Source organism: Cupressus sempervirens, chromosome 5 (assembly GCF_028749045.1).
Source record: "Cupressus sempervirens isolate cs-2001-9-10 chromosome 5, ASM2874904v1, whole genome shotgun sequence".
NCBI lineage: Eukaryota > Viridiplantae > Streptophyta > Pinopsida > Cupressales > Cupressaceae > Cupressus > Cupressus sempervirens.
This window is the reverse complement of record NC_143122.1, coordinates 850948224-850971500: the sequence shown is the minus strand read 5'-3', so window position 1 is coordinate 850971500 and position 23277 is coordinate 850948224. Positions and strand designations below refer to the sequence as shown.

The following is a 23277-nucleotide window of genomic DNA, read 5'->3' as shown; positions in this document are numbered from 1 at the left end:
CAAGTTGCAATATTTGTACAAGTGACTTACAAACATGCACAATTTGATTAGCATGGGGTAGAAACTACTCTGAATGAGTGCATTATCATCAAGGAGGTGCATTTCTATATTAGTGATGATAAGGTACATGATAAGAGCTATGTGGCTCATTGTTTTGAAATGTTTTTATGATGATCTTGCATAGCACAGGATAACTACTTCACAACATTGGATTTGGTGTGATGACTATGTGGGTAAGTTATATATACATTAGATCTCTAACTTTTTGAAGTTAATTTTAAAAAGTGTATGTCATTTAAATTTAGAATTTATCTATGTGTTTATATGTGTACATGTACATATTATATTAATAAATTTTTATTGCAAGGTGATTTAAATTTGCAAAATGTTTAACCAATTAATAATGCAACATAGTAGATGCAATGTTATGTTCATATAGAACTTTTGAAATAGTGAATTGTTATTTCTATCTATGTTTAATCCTAACAGTAACACATGAGATTAAAATAATATTCATTAAAATGAAATGTGTAATTAATACACAATGCCACATAAGGACCTCTTATGGTACACATATCTGTAATTAGGATACATATTTGTCTTTAGGGTACCTAGTGAGTCTACTAGGTCATTATGTGTGTTATAGCTTACATAATAGGTCCCTATGTGTCTTAATAGGCATAAGGTAATAATGAGTCTTATATTACTTAATGACACATAGGGACCCCTTATGGTACACTTCTAGGTACACATAGGGTAATTAGGATACATATTTGACTTAAGGGAAGCTAGTGAGTCTACTAGATCATTATGTGTGTTATAGCTTACATAATAGGTCCCTATGTGTATTAATAGGACACAATAGGTTTCATCAGGTAATAATGAGTTTAATATTACTCAATGCCGCATAGGGACCCCTTAAGGTACACATATCAGTAATTAGGATACATTTTTTTCTTGAGGAGACCTAGGGTGTCCCAATTAATATATTCCCTCATTTATGTACGTACAATATATCTAGATCTTAATATAACTTTCAAAACAATATAAACTCATTTCAAAACAAAAAAAACTCTTGACAATAAATAATATACTCATTGCACTATCAAAGCCACATGGACACACTCATGTCATGTACATGTATATAATATATCTAGATATTAATATAGTTAAAAACAATGTAAATTCATTTCAAAACAAATAACTCATCAAAAAATAATATAGTCATTGAACCATCAAAGCCACATGAATTCACTTTTAGATTCAACTTCAAATTTGAATGTAATTTAGAGATCTACGAAAATAAATCTAGATAGTCTAAAGTTCTTCATACATATAGTCTAGATCCTCCTTATCCTTTGTGATCTCCAAAAGTCTTGCATGCTCTTCAAAAGGAAACTTCCACTTTTGCATGCCACGTCCTCTTCTTTCCACTATATTAAATTCAAATTTTATCGCTATGACCAAGTGTCTACATTACAGTCACTTGGTCATAGCGATAAAATTTGAATTTAATATAGTGGCAAGAAGAGGACGTGGCAAGAAAAAGTGGAAGTTTCCTATTGAAGAGCATGAAAGACTTTTGGAGATCACAAAAGATAGGGAGGATCTAGACTATAAGTATGAAGAACTTTAGACTATCTAGATTTATTTTTGTAGATCTCTATTGTTGGATACAATTGTTAATTGTGTATTGTCTTTGATGATAGACAAATTTCATATCAACCATCAGACAGAGTCTATCGAGCTCAGACGGTTAGCAAAGCAATTTACAGTGTCTATCGAATGTTCCTGAACAGCACAAAGGATGAAATTGTCTACATTGCTGTGAAAGATGAATCTGATAATGATGAGAAAATGGCACTCATTTCTCATATGAGAAAAAATGATACATGGATCATAGATAGTGGTTGTTCTCATCACATACTAGTGGCAAAATTAAGTTTGAATACTTTGAAGACTATGATGGTGGTAGTGTAAGATTTGGTAACAATGAACCTTGTTGTATAAAAGGAAGAGGGAGAATCTCTCTAACCAAAGAACTTATATGTGATAATGCCTATTGGGTAGAAGGACTAAAGAATAATTTGTTAAGTGTGGCACAGCTACTCAATAATGGATTCAAAGTAGAATTCATGCATGGTAAAGCAAGACTACTGGATGGCAAAAGAAAGCTGATTGGATCAGGTACTCAAACTAAAGGTAACTTGTTCTATCTTGAACTAAGTGAATGTTCATGTTTCATTGCTCAAGTTGAAGAAAGTTGGTTATGCCATAAAAGGTTGTGTCGTGTAAATTTTGATAATTTGGTAAAAATAAGAAAATTCAAGAAAGTAAGAGGCATTCCTAACATAAAGAAACCTGAGGTTGGTCTATGCAAAAATTGTCAGATTGGAAAGATGGGAAAGACTAGTTTTAAAAGTAAAAACTATCAGTCTGAAGATATATTAGAAATTGTGCATACTGATTTATGTGGACCTATTGGAATTGAAAGCTATACTGGAGAAAAGTTCTTCATTCTTTTTGTTGATGATTACTCAAGAATGATGACAGTCATGTATCTAAGAAACAAATCAGAAGCATTTGAAAAGTTCAAATAGTATTTGGCCAGAGTAGAAAAGGAAATAGGGAAAAGATTAAAATGCTTAAGGTCAGACAGAGGTGGAGAATTCATTTCACATGAGTTTAATAACTTTTGCATTGAAAGAGGAATCAAAAGACAAGTATCAGCCCCTGGAACACCTCAGCAAAATGGAATAGCTGAAAGAAGGAACAAATCCATCATGGATTGTGCAAGAACTTTAATGATTGAAAAAAACATTGCTATCAAATACTGGAAGGAAGCTATCAGCACTGCAGTTTATACCTTGAACTGAGTACAGCTGAAGAAAGACTCATTCAAAACCCCCTATGAGTTATGGTATGGCTATAAACCTAATGTAAGTTACCTTAAAGTATTTCAAAGTAAATGTTACATTTTGAAAGAATCTAAAAAAGGGAAATTTGATGTGAAAGGTGATGAAGGTATATTCTTTGGATACTCATGCAAAAGTAAGGCATATAGATGTTTGAACTTGTCTACTCACAAAGTCATAGAAAGTGCACATGTGAAAGTTGATGAGTTTGCAGAAAGGACTGAAGAAGAAAGCAAAAGGGAACCAAAAGATTATAGAAAGTTTGTCTTCATTGAACCTGATACAATACAAGTTACATCAGAGAATCAAGAATCTTCTACTCCCGAGTCATCTATAACCGAGTTACAGGAAGTTCAAACCGAGCAAGTGTCTATCGAGTCTGAAGGACCCAAGCCAACATCTACCAAGCTAGAACAGATAGAACCTGAAGTTGAAATGCAAGAGGATAATAATGAAATCCATTCAAAAGGCAAGGAACCTATATTAGCCAAATATGTCAGGAGACATCATTCAGCAGATCAAATCATTGGAGACAAATTTGAAGGAACCATGACAAGAAGCAAGTTGAAAGGTACTTGTTTACTTGCTGATTTTGAACCTAGAAATACCAAAGATGCTTTAGAAAATGATAGTTGGATTGAGGCTATGAATGAAGAATTAGAGCAAATAGAGAAAAACAAGACATGGACTCTTGTACCCAGGCCTAAAGATAAAAATGTGATTGGAACCAAGTGGGTATTTAGAAACAAGTTGGATGAAGATGGTAAGGTATCAAGAAACAAAGCTAGACTAGTATTCAAAGGATATGCTCAAGAAGAAGGAATAGACTATGGAGAAACTTTTGCTCCTGTTGCAAGATTGGAAGGAGTTAGAACCTTACTAGCATATGCTGCTCAAAAAGGATTCAAAGTTTATCAAATGGATGTCAAGTCAGCATTCCTCAATGGTATCCTGGATGAAGAAGTTTACATTGAACAACCTGAAGGTTTTGTTGATCCAGATAAGAAGAACATGGTCTGCAAATTACACAAGGCATTGTATGGTCTGAAACAAGCTCCTAGAGCATGGTATGAAAGATTGCATAACTATCTTATTTAGATTGGTTTTCAAAGAACTAATGATAACAGTAGTTTGTATATTAAGGAAGGACCAGCTAATAAGATTGTCTTGGCAGAAATATTTGTAGATGATATTGTTTTCACAAGGAATGATGATCTGTGCAAAGAATTCTCAGAACAAATGAACAAGGAATTTGAAATGTCTATGTTTGGTGAGATCAAATTCTTTGTTAGTCTTCAAATTCAACAGAATAAAAATGGTATCTACATACTCAATCAAAACACATCAAGGAGATATTGAAAAAGTTTGGAATGGAAGATTGTAAACCAGTTGGGACTCCTATGTGCACTGGATTAAAACTTACCAAGGAAGATGAATAAAAGGGAGTAGCTCAAACATTGTATAGATCTATGATTGGAAAGTTGCAGTATGTAGTTCATACTAGGCCAGATATTGCCCTTGCAGTTGGTATTGTAGCAAGATTTTTGGCAAAACCAAGAGAAAATCACATTATGGCAATCAAAAGAATAATGAGATATTTGAAAGGAACTGAAGAGTATGGTTTATGGTATAATTTTGGAGGTAATTTGGATTTGAAAGTGTTTACTGATGTTGATTGGGCAGGAAACCTTGATGAGAGAAAAAGTACAAGTGGAGGTGCATTCTTTCTTGGAAAGAGGTTGGTTTCTTGGACAAGCAAAAAGTAGAATTGTACATCCCAATCTATAGCAGAGGCAGAGTATGTTGCTACACCAGTAAACTATTCTAATATTGTTTGGTTTAAACAATTGTTGGAAGGCATGAAGATGGAAATCAAAGAACCAATTGTTATGTTCTATGATAATACAAGTGCAATCAACATATCTAAGAATCCAGTGATGCATTCCAAAACCAAGCACATTGCAATAAAATATCATTTTGTCAGACAATTGGTACAAGAAAAGGAGATCAGATTGGAATATGTTCATACAAAGGAACAAATTGCTGACATATTCACAAAACCATTACCTAAGGATGCATTCTTGTATCTAAGAAGTAAGTTAGGGGTCACTCCCCTATCTAAAATTCACTAAAATAAAGTTTTAGTGATGCATCAACTCATACCAGGTTAAAGATCTATCAGTTGATGCAGCATAACCAGGAAATATTGCATATGAATCAATACTAAAGGTACACTAAAATTCATTTGAGTTGAGTTGTCTTTGGCATGTGTTGTCAAAGAGGGAGATTTTTACTGTCATATCTCTCTAAAATTTGTTTAAGATAAAGAGTTTTCCATTTAATTCCCTCACAAAGGGAGATTACTGTAAGAGGGAGAGTTTTCTATCTTAGAGGGAGAATTGTTATGAGAAAGATTTGTTTTCAAATTTCATTCTGCTATGACATGTTGTGTTGCCATCAATGCCAAAGAGGGAGATTGTTGGATACAATTGTTAATTGTGTATTGTCTTTGATGTTATACAAATGTCATATCAGCCATCAGACAAACTCTACTAAGCTTAGATGGTCAGCAAAGCAATTTACAGTGTCTACCGAATGTTCCTAAATAGCACAAATGAAAGTTAGCTCTTACTAAGCTCACTTGTGCATCAAAAGATTTTGTAGCAGAAAGTTAATGTTAACCAAGCTCCCAAGGATAACAAAGGGAAAGTCAATGTCTACCAAGTTCACTCGGACATCGAAGAGAAAGTTAGCTTTTATCGAGCTCACTCGGTAAACGAAGGAAGGTCAGTGTTTACCAAGTTAACTCGATCTCCGAAGGAAGTTACAAGGTTTACAGTGTTTACCGAGCTTCACTTGGTTAACACTGGGGAAACCATTCTGGAGCAGTGGTCACCAAGCTGGGTCGGGCAATGAAGAACTTTATGGTTCTAAAGAATCAAGTTTAATTGTTTTGTGCAATGTTTGTAGCCGAATGATTTAATGTTTTTTCAGTTGTTGTAACTTGTAATTGAGCCGACTTGACAATCTGTAAGGTATATATGAAAGGTCAAGTTGTGAATTCACAAGAAGCAAGAGTGTGGATGCATAAGAATGCGAATGTATGGATGTAAATGGAATGAAAAAATATTGAATATATGAGCGAATGTGGTGGAAGGATTAGATATCCTTATAGAGCTGCAAAGTTGTATTCGATCAGTGAGGATCTAGTGAAGCAGAATAGAGATCTGTATTCAACAAAGATAAGTTGCATATATTTCAGATCACTTCATTGTTGCTTTCTAATCATTGTAACAGTGATTCAAATCTCTTAACAGAGTTGGTTTAACAGCCATTTTGTAAATCCTCTAACAACGTGACAATTCAGTTGAATTGTTCTTAAGACCTCCAACTAGGCCACTCCTTACAGGGTGATTAAATCCTCTAATAGGGTCACACCTAACAGTGTGTTTTGTAACCTTTAATAGGGTTGGCTCCTAACAGGGCTCACTTCAGAAGAGTGAAAATTGGTAACTAGTTACTTGGTGGTTTTTCCCAAATTGGGTTTCCACGTTAAATTCGGTGTCTCTTGTGTTCATGTTATTTCTTTATGCATGCATGTTAATCACTTTAAAATGCTCAATAAGTTAACAGAACATCTATCAAGTTTCAACATTTACTTGTGTGGTTACCGAGTATCAGCAACAACTATATTTTAAGACATCTAAGGATCTATGGATTTATTTTTGTGGTAATTGATTCACCCCTCCCCTCTCAGTTACTCCATCTCTATTTCCAACACTCTATATTACATTAAAATTTGAAGTTGAATCTGAAGTGAATTCATGTGGCTTTGATGGTTCAATGACTATATTATTTTTTGATGAGTTTTTTTTTTTGAAATAAATTTACATTATTTTGAACTATATTAATATCTAGATATATTATATACATGTACATGACATGAGTGTGTCCATGTGGCTTTAATAGTGCAATGAGTATATTATTTATTTTCAAGAGTTTTTTGTTTTGAAATGAGTTTATATTGTTTTGAATGTTATATTAAGATCTAGATATATTGTACATACATAAATGAATGAATATATTAATTGGGACACCCTAGGTACCCTCAAGAAAAACATGTATCCTAATTACCGATATGGGTACCATAAGGGATCCCTGTGTGGCATTGAGTAATATTAGACTCATTATTACCTAATGAAACCTATTGTGCCCTATTAATACACATAGGAACCTATTATATGTAAGCTATAACACACATAATGATCTAGTAGACTCACTAGCTCCCCTTAAGTCAAACATGTATCCTAATTACCCTATGTGTACCTAAAAGTGTACCATAAGGGGTCCCTATATGTTGTTGAGTAATATAATACTCATTATTACCTAATAAAACCTATTATGTCCTATTAAGTCACATAGGGACCTATTATGTAAGCTATAACACACATAATGAACTAGTAGACTCACTAGGTCCCCTTAAGATAAATATGTATCCTAATTACATATATGTGTACCATAAGAAGTCTTTATGTGGCATTGTGTATTAATTACACGTTTCATTGTAATGAATATTATTTTTATCTCATGTGTTAACTATTAGGATTAAACATAGACAGGAATAACAATTACATGCAAATATAACCAATATCAGAAAATGACAAATCACACATAAGAGAACACAAGACACAAAGATTTAACGTGATTCACCCAATCCATGGGCTACATCCACCAATAGCAAGTCCAATATTATTATTATCCAATGATAACAATTTGCAATCCTTTACAGCTAAGTATATTATCGCAAGAAGCTACAATCTCATCATACATTATGAAATCCCTAACCCTAAGTCATTTTATACAGGCTTTTTGCCACTTACAAAAGTAGGGCTAGAATAAGTCGTTTAATAGAAAAATAGTAGTTGACGCCTTTTCTAATAATAAAGTCAAGGTTGAGCTTCCAGGGGGTCCACCCCCAAAAACCTCATCTTGGGGATGTTGCCCCCAACCCCGTAGTAAAAACTAGGGGGAAAGCACACCGAAAATTGTGGGGGAAAAATAACCTTTAAGTTTTATTAGGCTCCACATCACAATGTTAATTTTGTTCTATTGATATTATTTGATCATTTTTCCCTGCTATTACGTTATATTTATTGTCTTTCTGAATCTATACTCCAATCACTACTGTATCTATCATTTCAATTGAAAAAAAAATACTAATATGAAACTTAATTTACACTTTGTAACTAGTTGCCTTATTTTTTTCTCATATCACAACCACAACACTTCCCCATTTCTCCAATCACATAAAGAAGCCCATTTAATTTAAAAATAGTGGAGGAAGCCCATTTTCCCAACACTTCAATTTTAACATGCATGCAGATAGAAAACCTTTTAAATTAATTGATTCCACCCATATATCAATCCAAAGATCGGATAATCATGTTGAAGGAGAAAGAGAAGATCGTGAAGGAGAACGTGGAGAACAGGGAAAACACCAAGGAGGAGAAGTGCAAGACTAAGTGTGGACGGCTTAAACATCACACACTAAAGCTTCATTCCTAGGCTAAAAGTGTTAAATAATCAAAGTTGACTTATTTTTCCATGCTTAAATTTTTCATTAGTGTGTGATGTTTAAGGGTGGCTGACAAAGTGGAAGAAAAGAATACTAATAAGAAGGGGAAGAGAAAGAAGAAAATGAAGTGGAAAAAGAAGAAGAAGGAGAAGAAGAAGGAGACTAAGAAGAAAGAGAAGAATGAAGAGGAGGAGGAAGAGAAGAAGAAAGAGATTGAGGAGGAGAAGAAGAGGAAGAAGGAGAAGGAGAAGTAGAAAAAGGATAGGGGGGAATAGAAGGAGGAAAGGGAGGAGGAGGAGGAGGAGGAAAAGAGCAAAAATGGAGGAGAATATGAAGAAGAAAGGGAAGGAGAAGGCGATGAAAGAGAAGACCGAGAAGAAGGACAAGGGGGAGATGAAGAAGGCACAATACAAAGAGAGAGAAAATCGAGCAAGGAAGAGAAACTAGAAGATAAGGAAAATAAGGAGGCAAAAGAGAAGGAGAAGAAAGAGAAGAAATAGAAGTAACTTGCTTCCAAAGATGCTCCAAAATGAAAGAGAAAAACTGAAAATGTTCAATACTATTTGTTATATTTTTTTTGGTAAAGCAATATAATACTAATAATATATTTTACTATGAACTTAAACATTACACCTAATTTTAGATGAAACTACTCATTATAGTCTTTTTGAATATATACTCCAATCACTACTATATTTTCAATTTAAAAAAAACAGTAATATGAATCTTAAATGCATTTCGTAACTTACACTTCGTAACTGGTTGTTCTTGCTTTTTCCTGTATCACAAACGCAACACTACCCTTTCACACAAAGAAGCCCATTTTTCGGAAAAAAAAACGGAGGAAGCCCATTTCTGCAACACATCTCGATTTTAACAGACATCCGGGCAGAGAACCTTTTAAATTAACTCATTCCACCTATATATCAATCCAAAGATCGGAAAGGAATTGCTGAAAACAGAGTTGATAGGAATTACAAACTGGAATGGAAAATACATTTGCGGAACAATATACTTCGCGCAAAAGTTTTGCACTCGTCAATCAAACAAACTGAACCAGAAAATAAGAAATCTGACTCCCATATCAGATAACTGATGCTAATGAATCATGCTCCATGATATATCTGTTGATGTAGAAAAAGCCCTTGTAAATTACGTTCTAATTCCAACTGCCATTAGCCATCACATTGAACAAGAGAGAGCTTGACCTCCACTGTGGGTATTGAAGTTGGATATTACTGTATTGTTGCCACCAAATCATGAAGCTACTCTGTTCCATAAATACCTCAGCAGAAATACTCTTGTCTTTGATCATGTTCCCAACGTATGTTTCAAACTCAACACTTTCTTTCAGAAGGGCGTTCGTGTATTTCTCTTGTTGGAGACTTATCAATGCTTTACGAGCCTCTTCTAAATGAGCCCAAAAGCACGAGTCCTCTGTTAAGGATGCAAAAACATTTCGGCCCTTTCTAGCTCTACCAGTGCGATTTTTCTCTTTATCTTTCATCCATTTCTCCAGAACTATGTGACGATGCGGTCGGACCCCATCTGAAAGATAGCTTTTCTTTCCCTTCTTTATGTGATAGTACTCTGCAATGTCCAGAGGCTCTACAAGCCTTCTATATGCAGTACCAGCATTGATCCATTTATTTCTGGTTCGGAAGTCACTGGGCAATACATGATTCTCTTCCTGATCAATAATGTCATCCCAGAAATTTCCCAGCTTTATTCTGGCCATATCTACCAAAAATTCTTTCTGGTTAGCAATCTCTTTAAAAGCATCATAATAGCCAGGGCCTTTGTCCTTAGATTGTGTCTTATACCATTCTAACTCTGCCATATAACTTTGACTTTTGCTTAACTCTATATTGAGTCTCTCAATGTTTATTTCTTTCTCATTCTTCTTTTCTCCAGCTTTTCTGAGTGCAAGAAATGCATGGTTGTCCTGCTTATAAATAAGAAATCGACATCTCAGTGTCTAAACAAAGGAAACAACACTGAGAGGGAAGAATGCAGAGAACTAAGAAACTGCTAAAGCTTTAAAAACCAATGGTGAAATGGAACAACTGATAATGCATTTCAACAAATCGTGATGTGTGCTAAAGCGACCAGAGGCTTACACCTGGGCTAGGTATCTCTGGTTTCGGTTTACGTTTTTAAAACCTTTTTCTACAGATGCAATTCAACAACGTTGGGAGGATAACTATTTTCAAGCTATTGATCCTTGAAGAATACACTCAGCCTTTTGATTTTGAGTTAGGTTATTCACTGACATCAAACAAAACCCAAACTTGTGATATTGTAAGTAGAGAGAGTCTGCTTTAATCATGGAGGAAATTTTGTAGTTAAATCTTTTCAAGTTTCAAGAAATTCTGGTGCTTCACCTCTGTGAACACCACCTAGATATAATGAATGTTACGTGGTTCATTTATTCTCATGAGAGATGGTTTCATACTAATCACTACTCATGAGACATGGTCAATGAATTTGATTCAAAAACTACACAGTTAAATCTTGATAACAATATCACAATTTGACTTGATGTGGAAAAACTCTCCTACTTATCAAAACCAAAACTTGTTAAGCGATAACGTTATTAGATTTTAGTATAAGAAACCGCTGGTCAGTTGGAGAGTAGACCGTATCTCTAAGAGTGAAGAATGACCCTCCCCGTTCATAGAAGCTCATCTCTCCTATCCAGCCTGCTATACAGGGACCAAATAGTAAAATATTTATTTTGGCAAAATTTCACTGAATGATCTTCAAGACTAGGCTAATAAACTCTGGAGTGAGAAATAGAAAAACTAAATTTCCGGAAAATGTCTAACTTATAATGAAATATATTAAACAGCAATTCTTGCAGATTGTCTATGATCTTAAGAGCAGGAATCATGCAACTATGAAACATTTACAAGTTTAGAAAAATCAGTAAGTTTACCTGCGCTCCAACATCGATTGCTTCCAATTCCAAGGCTATTCCCATTTCAAAGGAGGAATTTGTGACAGAGTTTGCAAACTGTATTGCATTCAGCAAGGCTTCATCGATATCTTCCAACATATGGCCATAATCCGTGTGCTCTGAAATACAGGCGCCTGCAATTTGATCGAATGGTATTCCTTCTTGGCTTTGCATACTGAGATGCAGCAATTTAAGGACAGCTTCAGAGTCCTCAAAACAAGCTGCGCCATGGGTTGAACAAAGCATGTAAGTACCGATGGGTACAAACGGGCTTCTTACATCAGATTCTCCAGGGTAATTGTTTGCTATTGTAGATGTGTACTTCAGGACATTGTTAAGAAGAGTCATGGCAGCTTCCGAAATGGAAAAATGTGATACATCAACAGAGTCAATGCCCATTTTGCTCTGCCAATAAGGTACAATTGCATCCAAGGGCTTGACAATTGATTCATATGGTACAAGGCACATCCTAGGAACAATATCATATTTGCAGACAACATGACAAAATCTTCCCAACCAATCCTCACGTCCAATTGCCTCCCGAACTGTGTCATTTCCAAACAAAGGAGCCCCAAATGTAATGCAAAAGAAATTGGAGTTTCTCAACCGCTTTTCTAGAAACCAGAGAGTGGCCAGGGCTGCAACTGCACCTCCTATGGAATGGCCCACAAATATAATGGCTTGCTCCTTTAAACACTGCATCTGATGGAACAAACAGAAAAGGGAATCAGATTCTACTTATAATCTTCGATCTCTACTAATTAAGGTTAAATAGGCCCTTTCAATGGGTACTGAAAATTGAGGAATATCTGTTTGATAATAATTGGTATTTGTTCAGCGTTGTGCAAAGCTGGATCATCACCATGACGACAATATAGTTCAAGGAGACTTGAACCATTGGGCTAATCCTCATATTATTGTGGCTGCAGAAAATTCAAGGGATCTGTTCTAACCCCTTGCTGATCAAACTGGTTAAATACTTCTTGATGATAATTTGTAAGCTATAAAAATATGGTGTACTGAAATTTACGAGTATTGGGGGAACGCTACTGTGGAATTGAATTCTGTAATGTAAAGATATTGGATAAAAATGAATGGAATCACACTAGAGGAAACTAATATTAAAGGGCTGTACTCAGCAGGGTTTGAACCTTTATGCTTCAGGTTATCATGCCTACCTTAACCAGTTGACCTTGCCCCAAAAACATAACAATCGAATCAATTCATTTGTAGCTATACTTATAAAATACCAAATACTTTTGTTTTCCTTCACTGACATATAGTTTTTCTTGGCCACGCGATGATAAAACTCCTGAAACTTAAGAGCAGAAATAATAAAAACGGGAAATTTCTATATTCAGCAAATAAGGGATGCTTACTTCTCATGTAGCCAATACACCAAAAGACCATTGGTGACAACCTTCAAAGTTCAAACAGAGGCTTGCATATTGCAAAAGATGCTTTGGTATTTTCACTCAATGATAATAAATAGACTTTTGTTGGATAGATCTCATTAGGTTTCTTTAAATAGTCGATCACACTTGCACTAGTCGATCACACTTGCACTAATCTTTTTACGATAGATTCTGTTTATTATCCTTCAAGAATCACCTTTCAAAATGTTCTCAACTTCTTGGACATTCCATCAATGAAATCACATCGAATCTAGCTCTAATGTTATCCTAAAATTCTGAAAATTAACAGCAGACTAATATGGCATAGATATTGAATCTAAGTATGACAATAAACTGACAGTCGGTGATCTCTTGGGCACCTGTAATATTTTGGGGCCCTTTCAAAATTCTTTTCTGATTTCTAACCCTAGTAGGAAAATGTTTTTCTAGTATAAAAATATTCCAACAGCATAAAGAAAATTTATAGTAATACATGTATTAAAGGCCCTGTAAATTACAAAATTTGTGATTGCATAAATTCCTCTATAGAAAGATCGACAATGAGCGAGCATACAAAAGTGCATGATACAAGCATTGATAGTTATAAAATCATAGGTAGATTTTTACCTGATATACTACACAAATCTTCTAGTATTCCTTTTCTAAAGGATGAAATTTAAGCCCGTGAGCATTTCCTATGCGGAGCTTCAGTTTCCATGCGATGCAACAAAAATAGATGATAATCATACTTTGGGATTTATTTAATGGTTTTTTGGTGCTAATCTGCTGCACTTTGAAATGAGTGTAGCCATCATAATATATAGGCAAAACTTAAAAAAAACCGTATCAGGCTGATCAATCAGATATCTCATTGACTAATTTTGTTAAAAAATGTGCATTTGATGAAAACTGCAGGTGGGTAAAGAGCATGGTTCTTACATCATAAAGCAACCTTATAATACCATCATAAAGCAACCTTATAATATGGATTAAAGGGTCTATTTACCTTGGCCTTGAAATCTGAATTTTCCAGTACATGCAACAATCGGTTGAGAGCTCCCTTGTGAACAAGGGCCGGTTTCGCATCATTACCCTTTTGGCCACCACAGAAGATTTCCTCGTTTTGAATAGTGCACTCTCCATATTTGCTATCCGGGTCAATGAAATCTTCTTTATGAAACGAAGGGAAGATCACATATGCTACACCTCCATCTTTTATCAGAAGAAAACTGTCTCTATTATTGCTGGAAACACTACAGATCCCCTGCCAAGCCTTAGGCAGGACCCCACCGGTAGCAACCAAAGTTGCGAGCTCCCGGCCAACACTGAACCTGTTAAAAAACAATTATACTAATTAGCACCACATGGGCATTACAAAAACCAATGCTCGTTTAGTTGAAACCCCCTTAATGGTTTTCTCATTAAACTGGCTAGGGTTTGCTCAAATGTTTCAGATTTCTATTGTTTTTGACCACACAAAAGACATTCTGATTGATTATACCGTTGCAACAAAAAATTCGAACTGTTAATTTTCAATGCAAATGCCAGATTTAACTCAATCCACAGCATGAATCTTCAAGAAGGTGTTGACCACTAAGTCAATAATCTCAACAATCTCCCCCTCAGCACCCACTGAAAGGAGACTCAAACCCCTGACTCAAGGCTCTGATACCACTTGATGCCTGATACAAATACCAGATTTAACCCGATTCACAATATGAATCTCTCTAAGAAAGTGCTGACCACCAAATCAACAATCTCAATACATCTGTCATTTTGACCGCACCTAATTTTATGTGGTCTACAATCTCATACAAATTAATCAACAGCAGGCGAAAAATCGAGGCCTACATTCTCATACAAATTACTTAACAGTGGAGTAAAATTAAGACATGAGAATTAAAGATATTTGGAGTAAATAATGTGAAAAATTTACTTCATAAATGTTTCAGATCATGAATTTCATGATCTATCAATTGAAAAACATTTCACATGTTGTAATGTAAAAATCTTCATACAAACAGGCATAAAAATGTCTTCAAACTTGTAAGTGAAAGCTTACTTTGGAGAGCTTGTGAAACCTGAATCCATGGCTTGTCACCTGCTATCTTCTAATTGAAAGAAGCGATCAAATTACATAAACATAAAGATAAGTAGCTGTCAACACTCCAAAACAAGAAAGAACAGCATTAGGTTGTGCACCTGTAGACTTTTTTCAGAAGCATTTGAGATCTTGCGAGAAGCGCATCGCATTTATAACCCTCTTAATGTTTTATTCTCTCTTGTTTAAACGAAAATATTTTTTTGAGGAAGCAGCGGAGCAATATCTAGGAAACAATTTGGAAGAAAAGGCTGGGGGACAAGTCATCTCACTGGAAATGTCGTGTCGTGTCAAATTTTCTGACGTGTGAAGAAAATATTGGACGGATTGCAAATATTCCTGGAAAAGATAATTTACAGAGAAAGTCCTTGGAAGCTTTGCGGAAGAGTCTGCTTGATAGATTTCTACTATTCTGCCGTTCAAACAAAAAACTAAACATCTCAGAAGCAGCAGAGCAAGATCTAAGAAAATGCATTGAAACAGAGGTGTCGTGTAGGCCAAGTATGCAGCGAAGAAGTAAGATGTATGGAAATGTCAAATTCTGTGTCATACGAAGAATTTGGATTGCAATAATGCAAATATTCTTGTGAAATTTTTCTTAGAGATTAAGACACGAAATAAAAATGAAAGTCCTTGGAAACTCTCTGGAAGAGGCTGCATATTGATGGATCATACCATATCAAATCAACAATTGTACTGTCTCACCAATGCATCATTTGTTTAAATTTGCAATTTTTATTTAAAAGTTTTCAGTTTCAATGTCAAATGATCTTATTAAGTTGAAAAGCACTTTCTTAATCAGATAAATGAGATACTGTTAATCACAGCCAAACAACTGAGCTTAAGCGGGTCTTCATGTTAGTCTGTTTATTTACAGCGTAAACAAACCCCTCCAGTTAATTACGGAAGGCGATCTACTTCAGTAAGGGCCTGTTTGGTGAGCGGAATAGGAATACGTATTCTAAAAATTGTAAATTCTTTGTTTGGATGCACCAAAACGGGATTGGAATACGAAGCAAAAATGGAATATGTATTCCATTTTTTGCCCAAAAATGGGGTTTTGCAATTCCACCAAAAAAGGTGGTATTGGAATACGTATTCCTATTCCATTTTTATTTATTTTAGAAAACATAAATTTTCGGGTCTGCAAATTCCCATCAAATATTGGCTGAACCAAACGGAGAACAGGAATATGTTCTATTCCAGAATATGTATTCCAGAATACGTATTTCTATTCCGCTCACCAAACGGGCCCTAAATATCTTCAACAGTGATTTCGTTCCCGCCTAAAAATAGAACGTGTGATCACGCAGAAACGTCATTTGGAAGTTTTATGAAACGAAGCCATGGATATTAACAATGAAGTTTATGCCGTTTAATTTATAATTATTGTATGTTTTTTGAGAGGATTTTACCTCTATGAAGTTCAATCACATCCAAATATGAAAAAATGTTGGTTGATTGATTTTTTTGCCAACGGAAGATTTTTCATGTACATACTCAATTTTGTGTGATAAAACATGATTTAAAAGTAGATTGGTTGTCAATGGGTCCTTGGTCTATTGGTGAAGTTGAAATGTTCTGAAAGAGTATCAAGGCTAGTAAGTGTGTGGCTCCGACATTGAAAAGGGGATGAGGGCAAGATTGTGTCTCGAGCAAATTTGGCAGAATGGATACCCACCTTTATCATTGGCTCTTAGCCAAAGACGTTCAGTCATAAGGCTTGTGTTGTTGTATTAGTTAGCTACAAATATTTTGTGGAGGACCTCCATTAATTTTTCTTTTTAAAAAAGCAGATTGGTTATGTTAATAGGTCTTTAGTCTAGTAGTAAAATTGATTGGTCCTAAATGAGATACAAGGAAGGTATATAAGTGAAAAGAAGGAAAACATGAAAGTTTCATGTCTAAGAAAGCCCCTAGTCTTTGGCTCTTAGCCAAAAAAGTTCAATCATAAGGCTCGTGCTCTTGTATTGGGTAGCTACAAATATTTTGTGAAGGACATCCGTAATTTTTTTTTCTTTCAAAAAGTAGATTGGTTATGTCAATAGGTCTTTAGTCTAGTAGTGAAATTGATTGGTCCTAAATGAGATACACGGAAGGTATTAGTGAAAAGAAGGAAAACATGAAAGATTAATGTCCAAGAAAGCCCTTAGTTTTAATTTTCATACGAGTATATAATATTGGGAGCAAAATCAGGATTAGAGGGTAATTCTCCAACCCACATCATAACAAAGTTATTGAGATTATCATGTTGAAAAGTGTGGTCCTTTATGCACTTAATTGAAGATGCCCTTTTTGACATACAATATTCAAGTGTACCTTGTGAATTTCATGTCTCATCAATTGAAAGGTATGTTTTCCCAAATTCACATTCATCTCATATGCCCATTTCCAAACCCATACTTGCAGATTGAGTGGTTTTGTAAAGTGTCTATTCTAGGTAGGTCACCAAACTGCATTTTTTCCCAACTGTAAACTAGTTGAACATGCTTGCTCTAATTGCATATCTTGGGTCATCTTGTGTGTTGGTAGTAAATAGATTTGTCCCCTCAAAATTATCTTCACAGATGACCCTTAAATGCCCAAAATGAGAAGACAAATAGAACTAACAGTTGGAAAGACTATCATGAGATTGATAGTTTTCCTCTGAATTGAGAGGTACAACTCCCTCTTAGAAAGATATTCAATGAATTTAAATAACTGGATATATCTTTAACCAAAAGGCACTAAGGCATGCTAACACCCACACACATTACCATGTAATGGATATGGTTATTAGATTTATAAACCAAACGAAGAGAGGAAAACTTATAGACAACCCCAAGACCATTTATTAAGCCTTTCACATTATAGAGGGAATGAAAGGAAAAAAAATATCTAATTTTACAAATTATAAGTTTGTATACCGACAGATTCACAAACATTTATATACTAGATAGGATAGTGTAGAACTATATTCAAAATAGGAAGAAAAAACCACATGATCAATTTCAACTGGGAAATAAGTATTCAAACCTCACAATTTGACATAAATATACTCTTCTTTATCCTGAAAATATAACAAAATAGCGACAAGATTGTTTTGGCCCTACCATTACAATCAAGTTGCTAAAAAATAGAAGTAAATTTCTTCTATCTCCCTCTCCTTGTTACAATTAGAAGGTATTCTCCCCTTCCTCAAGCCTCAAGACTTATGGAAAAAGAACCAAGCCATTATTTAGAAAGCTTCACAATAAATAACATCTTTCACTTACTTTTCAGTTCTAGTAACTGTTTCTTGAAAATCCTTTTAATTATTCTCATGAATAATCTTCTTCTTATCACTTTAATATTTCACCCATTTCAAAGTTACTATAGATAATAAAAAATACATTTACCATATTAAAAAAATGCTCATATGTATTCTTGGACAGGTGGCACATGTTGATGACAAAGTGTTGTTATGATCTTATAATTATCACTGGGAGTTTAGAAGGCGTCACACCCCAACATTCATAACTTCTGATCTATGATGAATCACTACTCATGAAACATGGGTCAATGAGTTTGACTCAAAATCACACAATTAAATCCTAATAGCAACATCACAATTTGACTTGCTATGGAAATTATCTCCTACTTATTAATTGATGAGCTTAAGGGGCTTTCTAATGAATGGTTCTTAAGGCACAACACTTGGTGAAGGTTTTACAAATGGGGTTGCAAGCTTTGGGATTAACCATGGAGGAAACTCCATAGTTAAGCGCGCTCAAGCTGGAGTAGTATTGGGATGGGTGACCTCCCGGGAAGTCCCGGTGCTTGACCCTTGTGAGCATCACCTAGATCCATTGAGTGCTAAGTGTTCCATTTATTCTCATGAGAGATGGATTCATGTTGAATCACTACTCATGAAACATGGGTCAATGAGTTTGACTCAAAATCACACAGTTAAATCTTGATAGCAATATCACAATTTGACTTGCTGTGGAAATTATCTCCTACTTATCAATGATGAATTTTGCAAATTGGCTTAGAGAGAATTCATATAATTATGTTTCCCCAAATATTTCCAAAATCTAGTTCAATCCAATGGTAGGATTAAAAGTTATGCCCCCTGCAACACATGACTATTTTTTTGGCTTTAACAAATTCGCGGTTGTTTGTTTTTTGATTGACCTGCATACAGTCCATTATAACTTTTGAATATGACCATATTACAAAAATCACACCATTGATTATTTAGAAAACTTGATTTTCAACAACATACCAAAAATCAAAAAGATCCAATAGTGGAGCTAAGAGCTATGCTTCCTATACTGAGACCCATTTTTCAGTTTTTAGAAAATCTATTGTTACAAGTTTTAGTTGTTAAAACTAAACAGTTTGAACTTGCAAACCTGAACCTGTACATTTTGAACCTTTGAACTTGGACAGGTGCAATCTTGAACTTTTGAACTATGACGATGTCAAATTGCATTCATGGTTTGGGGATCTTGAGTCACATTTGGATATTGATTATGAACTTGGGTCCACACTTTTGAACTAGTGAAGTTGAACTTTGAACTTGAACTAGGTGGTTCAAGGTTCAAGTTCAATATAAACTTGAGGATGTTAGTCCATTTTGATAGGCATGTACTCAAAGATTAATAACTTTTACCTCTGATAAACTTTCGCTAATTGCTCTATTGAGAATCTGGGAAATTTGTTTCTCAACAACATATCCAAAATTAAGAGAAATCCAACAGTTAAATTTGGATATATTACCCCCACACCAAGACTATTTTTTTGAGACTATCATTTTGAAATTTGAACTTTGAACTTATGAACTGGATTAGAACTTTGAACTATAAATTGTTGAATTTTGGTTCTAGACCTGAACTTTGAACCTTTGAGGCTCTTAGAATACTGAACTTTGAACTATTGAATCTATGTTAACTTTCATTTTTTAATTAGTAGATGTGAAGTTGAACTTTGAACTTTAAATTTGAACTATGTAGTTCGAGGTTCAAGTTCAATATGATAACTTTTTGACTTGAAAGTTTGAAGAACAATTTTGAATTATTGGTCCAAATAAAGTTTTTGGATTTTTGAACTCTTGAACCTTGAACCTGAACCTTTTGCATTTGAAATTTGAACCTAAACATGTACTATTGAACCTGTGAATGTTGAACTTGTGATCTTAAACCATGAGCATTCAAACCTGAACTGACCAACCTATGTTTTGAACATTGAACCTTGAATTTTACATTTTAGGGTTCAAGTTCAATAGTTCACCTTTGATGTTTCTTCTTTACAACACAATATTCACAAGAGTATTGTTAACACAACATCAATATAATCTACTAAAAGTAATTAAGGAAATTTCTCATAGAGCTCATTTTTTTTTTAAAGTTTGAAATGTTGGGTGTTGAAAGCAGGCTAACATGTGTCATGAGTTACTAACTTGTGGATGCATTCATTGCATATCAAATAGATTATGCTTCGAGTTTGGGTCATTCATAGTCAATTTAGATATGTTTTTCATATGCCTAGTTAAGGTTGTGGCATGTCAATATGTATTCTACATTGTTTTTAAAATTTCAAGTTTTTTACTTTGAGGTCTTACATATCATGACCCATTGAGGATTAGTGTAATCTTAGTGTCCCCTAGTATTCTGCACATGACATATATCCCCGATACCATTTTTAGATCCTCATGAATTCAGTTTCCCAATGTTCCAAGGCCAACAATTTATTCATATTTCCAAGTTGTTAAGTGCAATGGTTAGTAAAAGGTCAAATTTAAGAGTTTATAACATTTGTCCAATTGATTTTCGTAAGTTGCTAGTTTTTTCCTTGTACTACATGCATAAGAGTGAACCTACATCCCAAGTTTTAGATCATAAAGTGATCATCTAATGAGTTTTCAAAGTAAAGTCTAGATGTAATTTGTTTAGATTTTTTGCATTCTTTAGTGAAGGCACCTCTAGGTAGCTATTTTAAGGAAGCAATATATTGTAATCTACTGATGTTCATGAGATCCAAATTGTTGATTCATAATGATGGCATTTCATGCATCGATGTGCGAGATTTTAGCCCTCTAAGCCCTTTCTGATATTTTTAACAAATATAAATGAAATGCAAATTGTTATTTTACAACCTATCCAATTGTAAAACAAAATGAAAGTGGCTAGTTCAAGGATTAGTATATATTTAACCTATGATATAATCATTAGAAATCATTTTGTAGAGGGTATATCTGTATACCAATTTTTATGTTTGCTAGTTTCCAGTGTCCAATTAGGTGTTTTGATCAACTCTAAAGGTGATTCTAAAAGACGATTCATTTAGTTGGGCAACTTTGTACATTGATTGAAATTCAAAGTTTCAGTGATTAGATGATGCTCAAATCCAATCTAGTCACACCATGAGTTTATCTAGTAGATTTCTAGAGGCTAATTTTTAAAGAACATTATTTTTGGTCGAGTCCACCTAGGACTTGATTTACCTCAGTTGGACAGTGCTCTTTCAAAGTAAATAATGACATTTACTATTTAAATCATTTTGATTCAATCCATAATTTTTACACTTGTTTAATGGATACATAACAAAGGGGATGTGCACTAGTTTTTACAAAATGTTTCAAAATTGTAGGTTCATAAAGTCTTGCGATCTATAGAACACATTGTGTGTAAGTGAAGTTTTTACCTATAAATAACACAACACTTCAATATAAGATTAGTGTAAAGTTAATCAAATAATAAGAAAAATGAAGCTAGCAAAAGTGTGAGATTCCTCTCTATCTAAGAGAGTGTGATTAAGAGATGATTCAATTGCCCTCAAATTGAGATCCTAATCAACAACAACACATGCTTAGAATGAGATATACAAGTAAAATAATGCAATTCTAACATCATTTGAATGTGAATTTCCATTATGATTTAATAAAACATTATCTATTTAGTAGATGCAATTACTCAAATAAGCTATTAATTCTTTAGCATAGTAATGAAATCTAAGTAAATAGGTGTCATAACATTAAATTGCAAAGTGAATGGACCATTTGATCTTCAAATCCATCTTTTTATAGAAATGAAGGGGGGAATGAGTGGTGTAGATTCAAAGTCAAAGAGTGATTAGGATTCATCCTTGAGTGATCCATGTGAGATTACGCCCATGGTTCATTCTTAATTTTCTGTCTACTTGTCCCCTTTGTGGTGACATGTAGTTGAGAATATTTATTAATTCATTTTAATTAATTAATTTAGCCAAGTGAATTTAATTATTTGATTTAATTAAATAGTCCAAGGTAATTAATGTTTGATTTATGATCAACTAATGATAATTTAATGTTTGATTAGGAGTTTCTTTGTTTTTGATAAATTATGTCAGGTTGACATAATTTAGGGCTATGTCTTGATTTAGAGAAAACATGACTTTTATTCTGCTAGCCCATTTTAGGGTGATTACATTTTTGTAATGTCCCTCATCAAATCGTAAAGATTTTGAGACTGATTTCATCACAAAAAAATAGTTTTTATCCAACTTGTATTTGACTCGTATTGATTATTGAAGGGATCTACAATCCAATTTACATCTTTGATGGGCTATTCCTCTTTAGTACAATTTATAAGGGTGTTCGATATGTCAACCAATAAGATTGATATTTGGTATCTTGATTTGGTAAGTCCCACTCCTACATGATTATATAACAATCATTAATGACTATGGAGATTGTTGTGTTTAGATGAGACATTGAATATATGTCAAAACTTATAACAATGATCTGATTAGTGTCACTACTATGCAACTCACTTCCCACTACGTAGCCCTATCATTGATTACTCGATGCAATGTCTTTGAATTTGTTTATCTCGATCTTAACTCCTTTTTCCTTATTATTTTAATACACGTACCAGGTCTCTTTATTATTATCTGAATTGGCTCATTGCTTGACTATTTATAATGTCCCTTCTTACAATAGTCTGAACCCATTTTAATAATTTATATGTTCTGATGATGTCCAACGAATATTTCTTGATAATCCTTAATCTATCTTGCTTGGTCATTTTTCTATAACTATCATTTCTACGATAGATTGTTTGATTAATAAAGTCGATTCTCCTCAGCTTGTCATCTTTTACAATAATTTATCCTGTTCTTGTTTGATATTCTGTAAGAATGATTGGTTCACATTTCTCTGTTTTACGCTGATGATTCTATTACCACTAACTCAGATGTTAAATCATCTTCCCTCCTATTGAGTCAGGTGCTAACTTTTATACTTCCCTTCTTGTCATCTCCCTCCCTAGTTTGGCTTAGATCTGATAAATATTTTCTCTTCTAATCCTCCTGTATGCCCTCATATTCGCTAG

At 34.2% G+C, this 23277-nt stretch overlaps 1 protein-coding gene across 4 annotated transcripts; it reads right to left on the bottom strand.

Annotated features, from left to right (window-relative positions):
- Window positions 1–9388: 9388 nt before the first annotated feature.
- On the bottom strand, window positions 9389–15628 carry LOC149558584 (lipase-like PAD4). Of its 4 annotated transcripts, XM_089832753.1 has the most exons (5): window positions 15046–15228; window positions 14906–14951; window positions 13850–14174; window positions 11429–12151; window positions 9389–10435 (listed from the first exon to the last, which is right to left on the bottom strand). In XM_089832753.1, the coding sequence occupies exons 2-5, from the start codon at window positions 14932–14934 to the stop codon at window positions 9650–9652; spliced, it is 1863 nt and encodes a 620-aa protein (XP_089688879.1). In that variant the 5' UTR covers window positions 14935–14951; window positions 15046–15228; the 3' UTR covers window positions 9389–9649. The 4 variants fall into 4 exon arrangements, with proteins under 4 accessions (XP_089688879.1, XP_089688878.1, XP_089688880.1 ...); XM_089832752.1 differs by having other exon boundaries at window positions 14906–15628; XM_089832754.1 differs by having other exon boundaries at window positions 13850–14168; window positions 14906–15140.
- Window positions 15629–23277: the final 7649 nt, after the last annotated feature.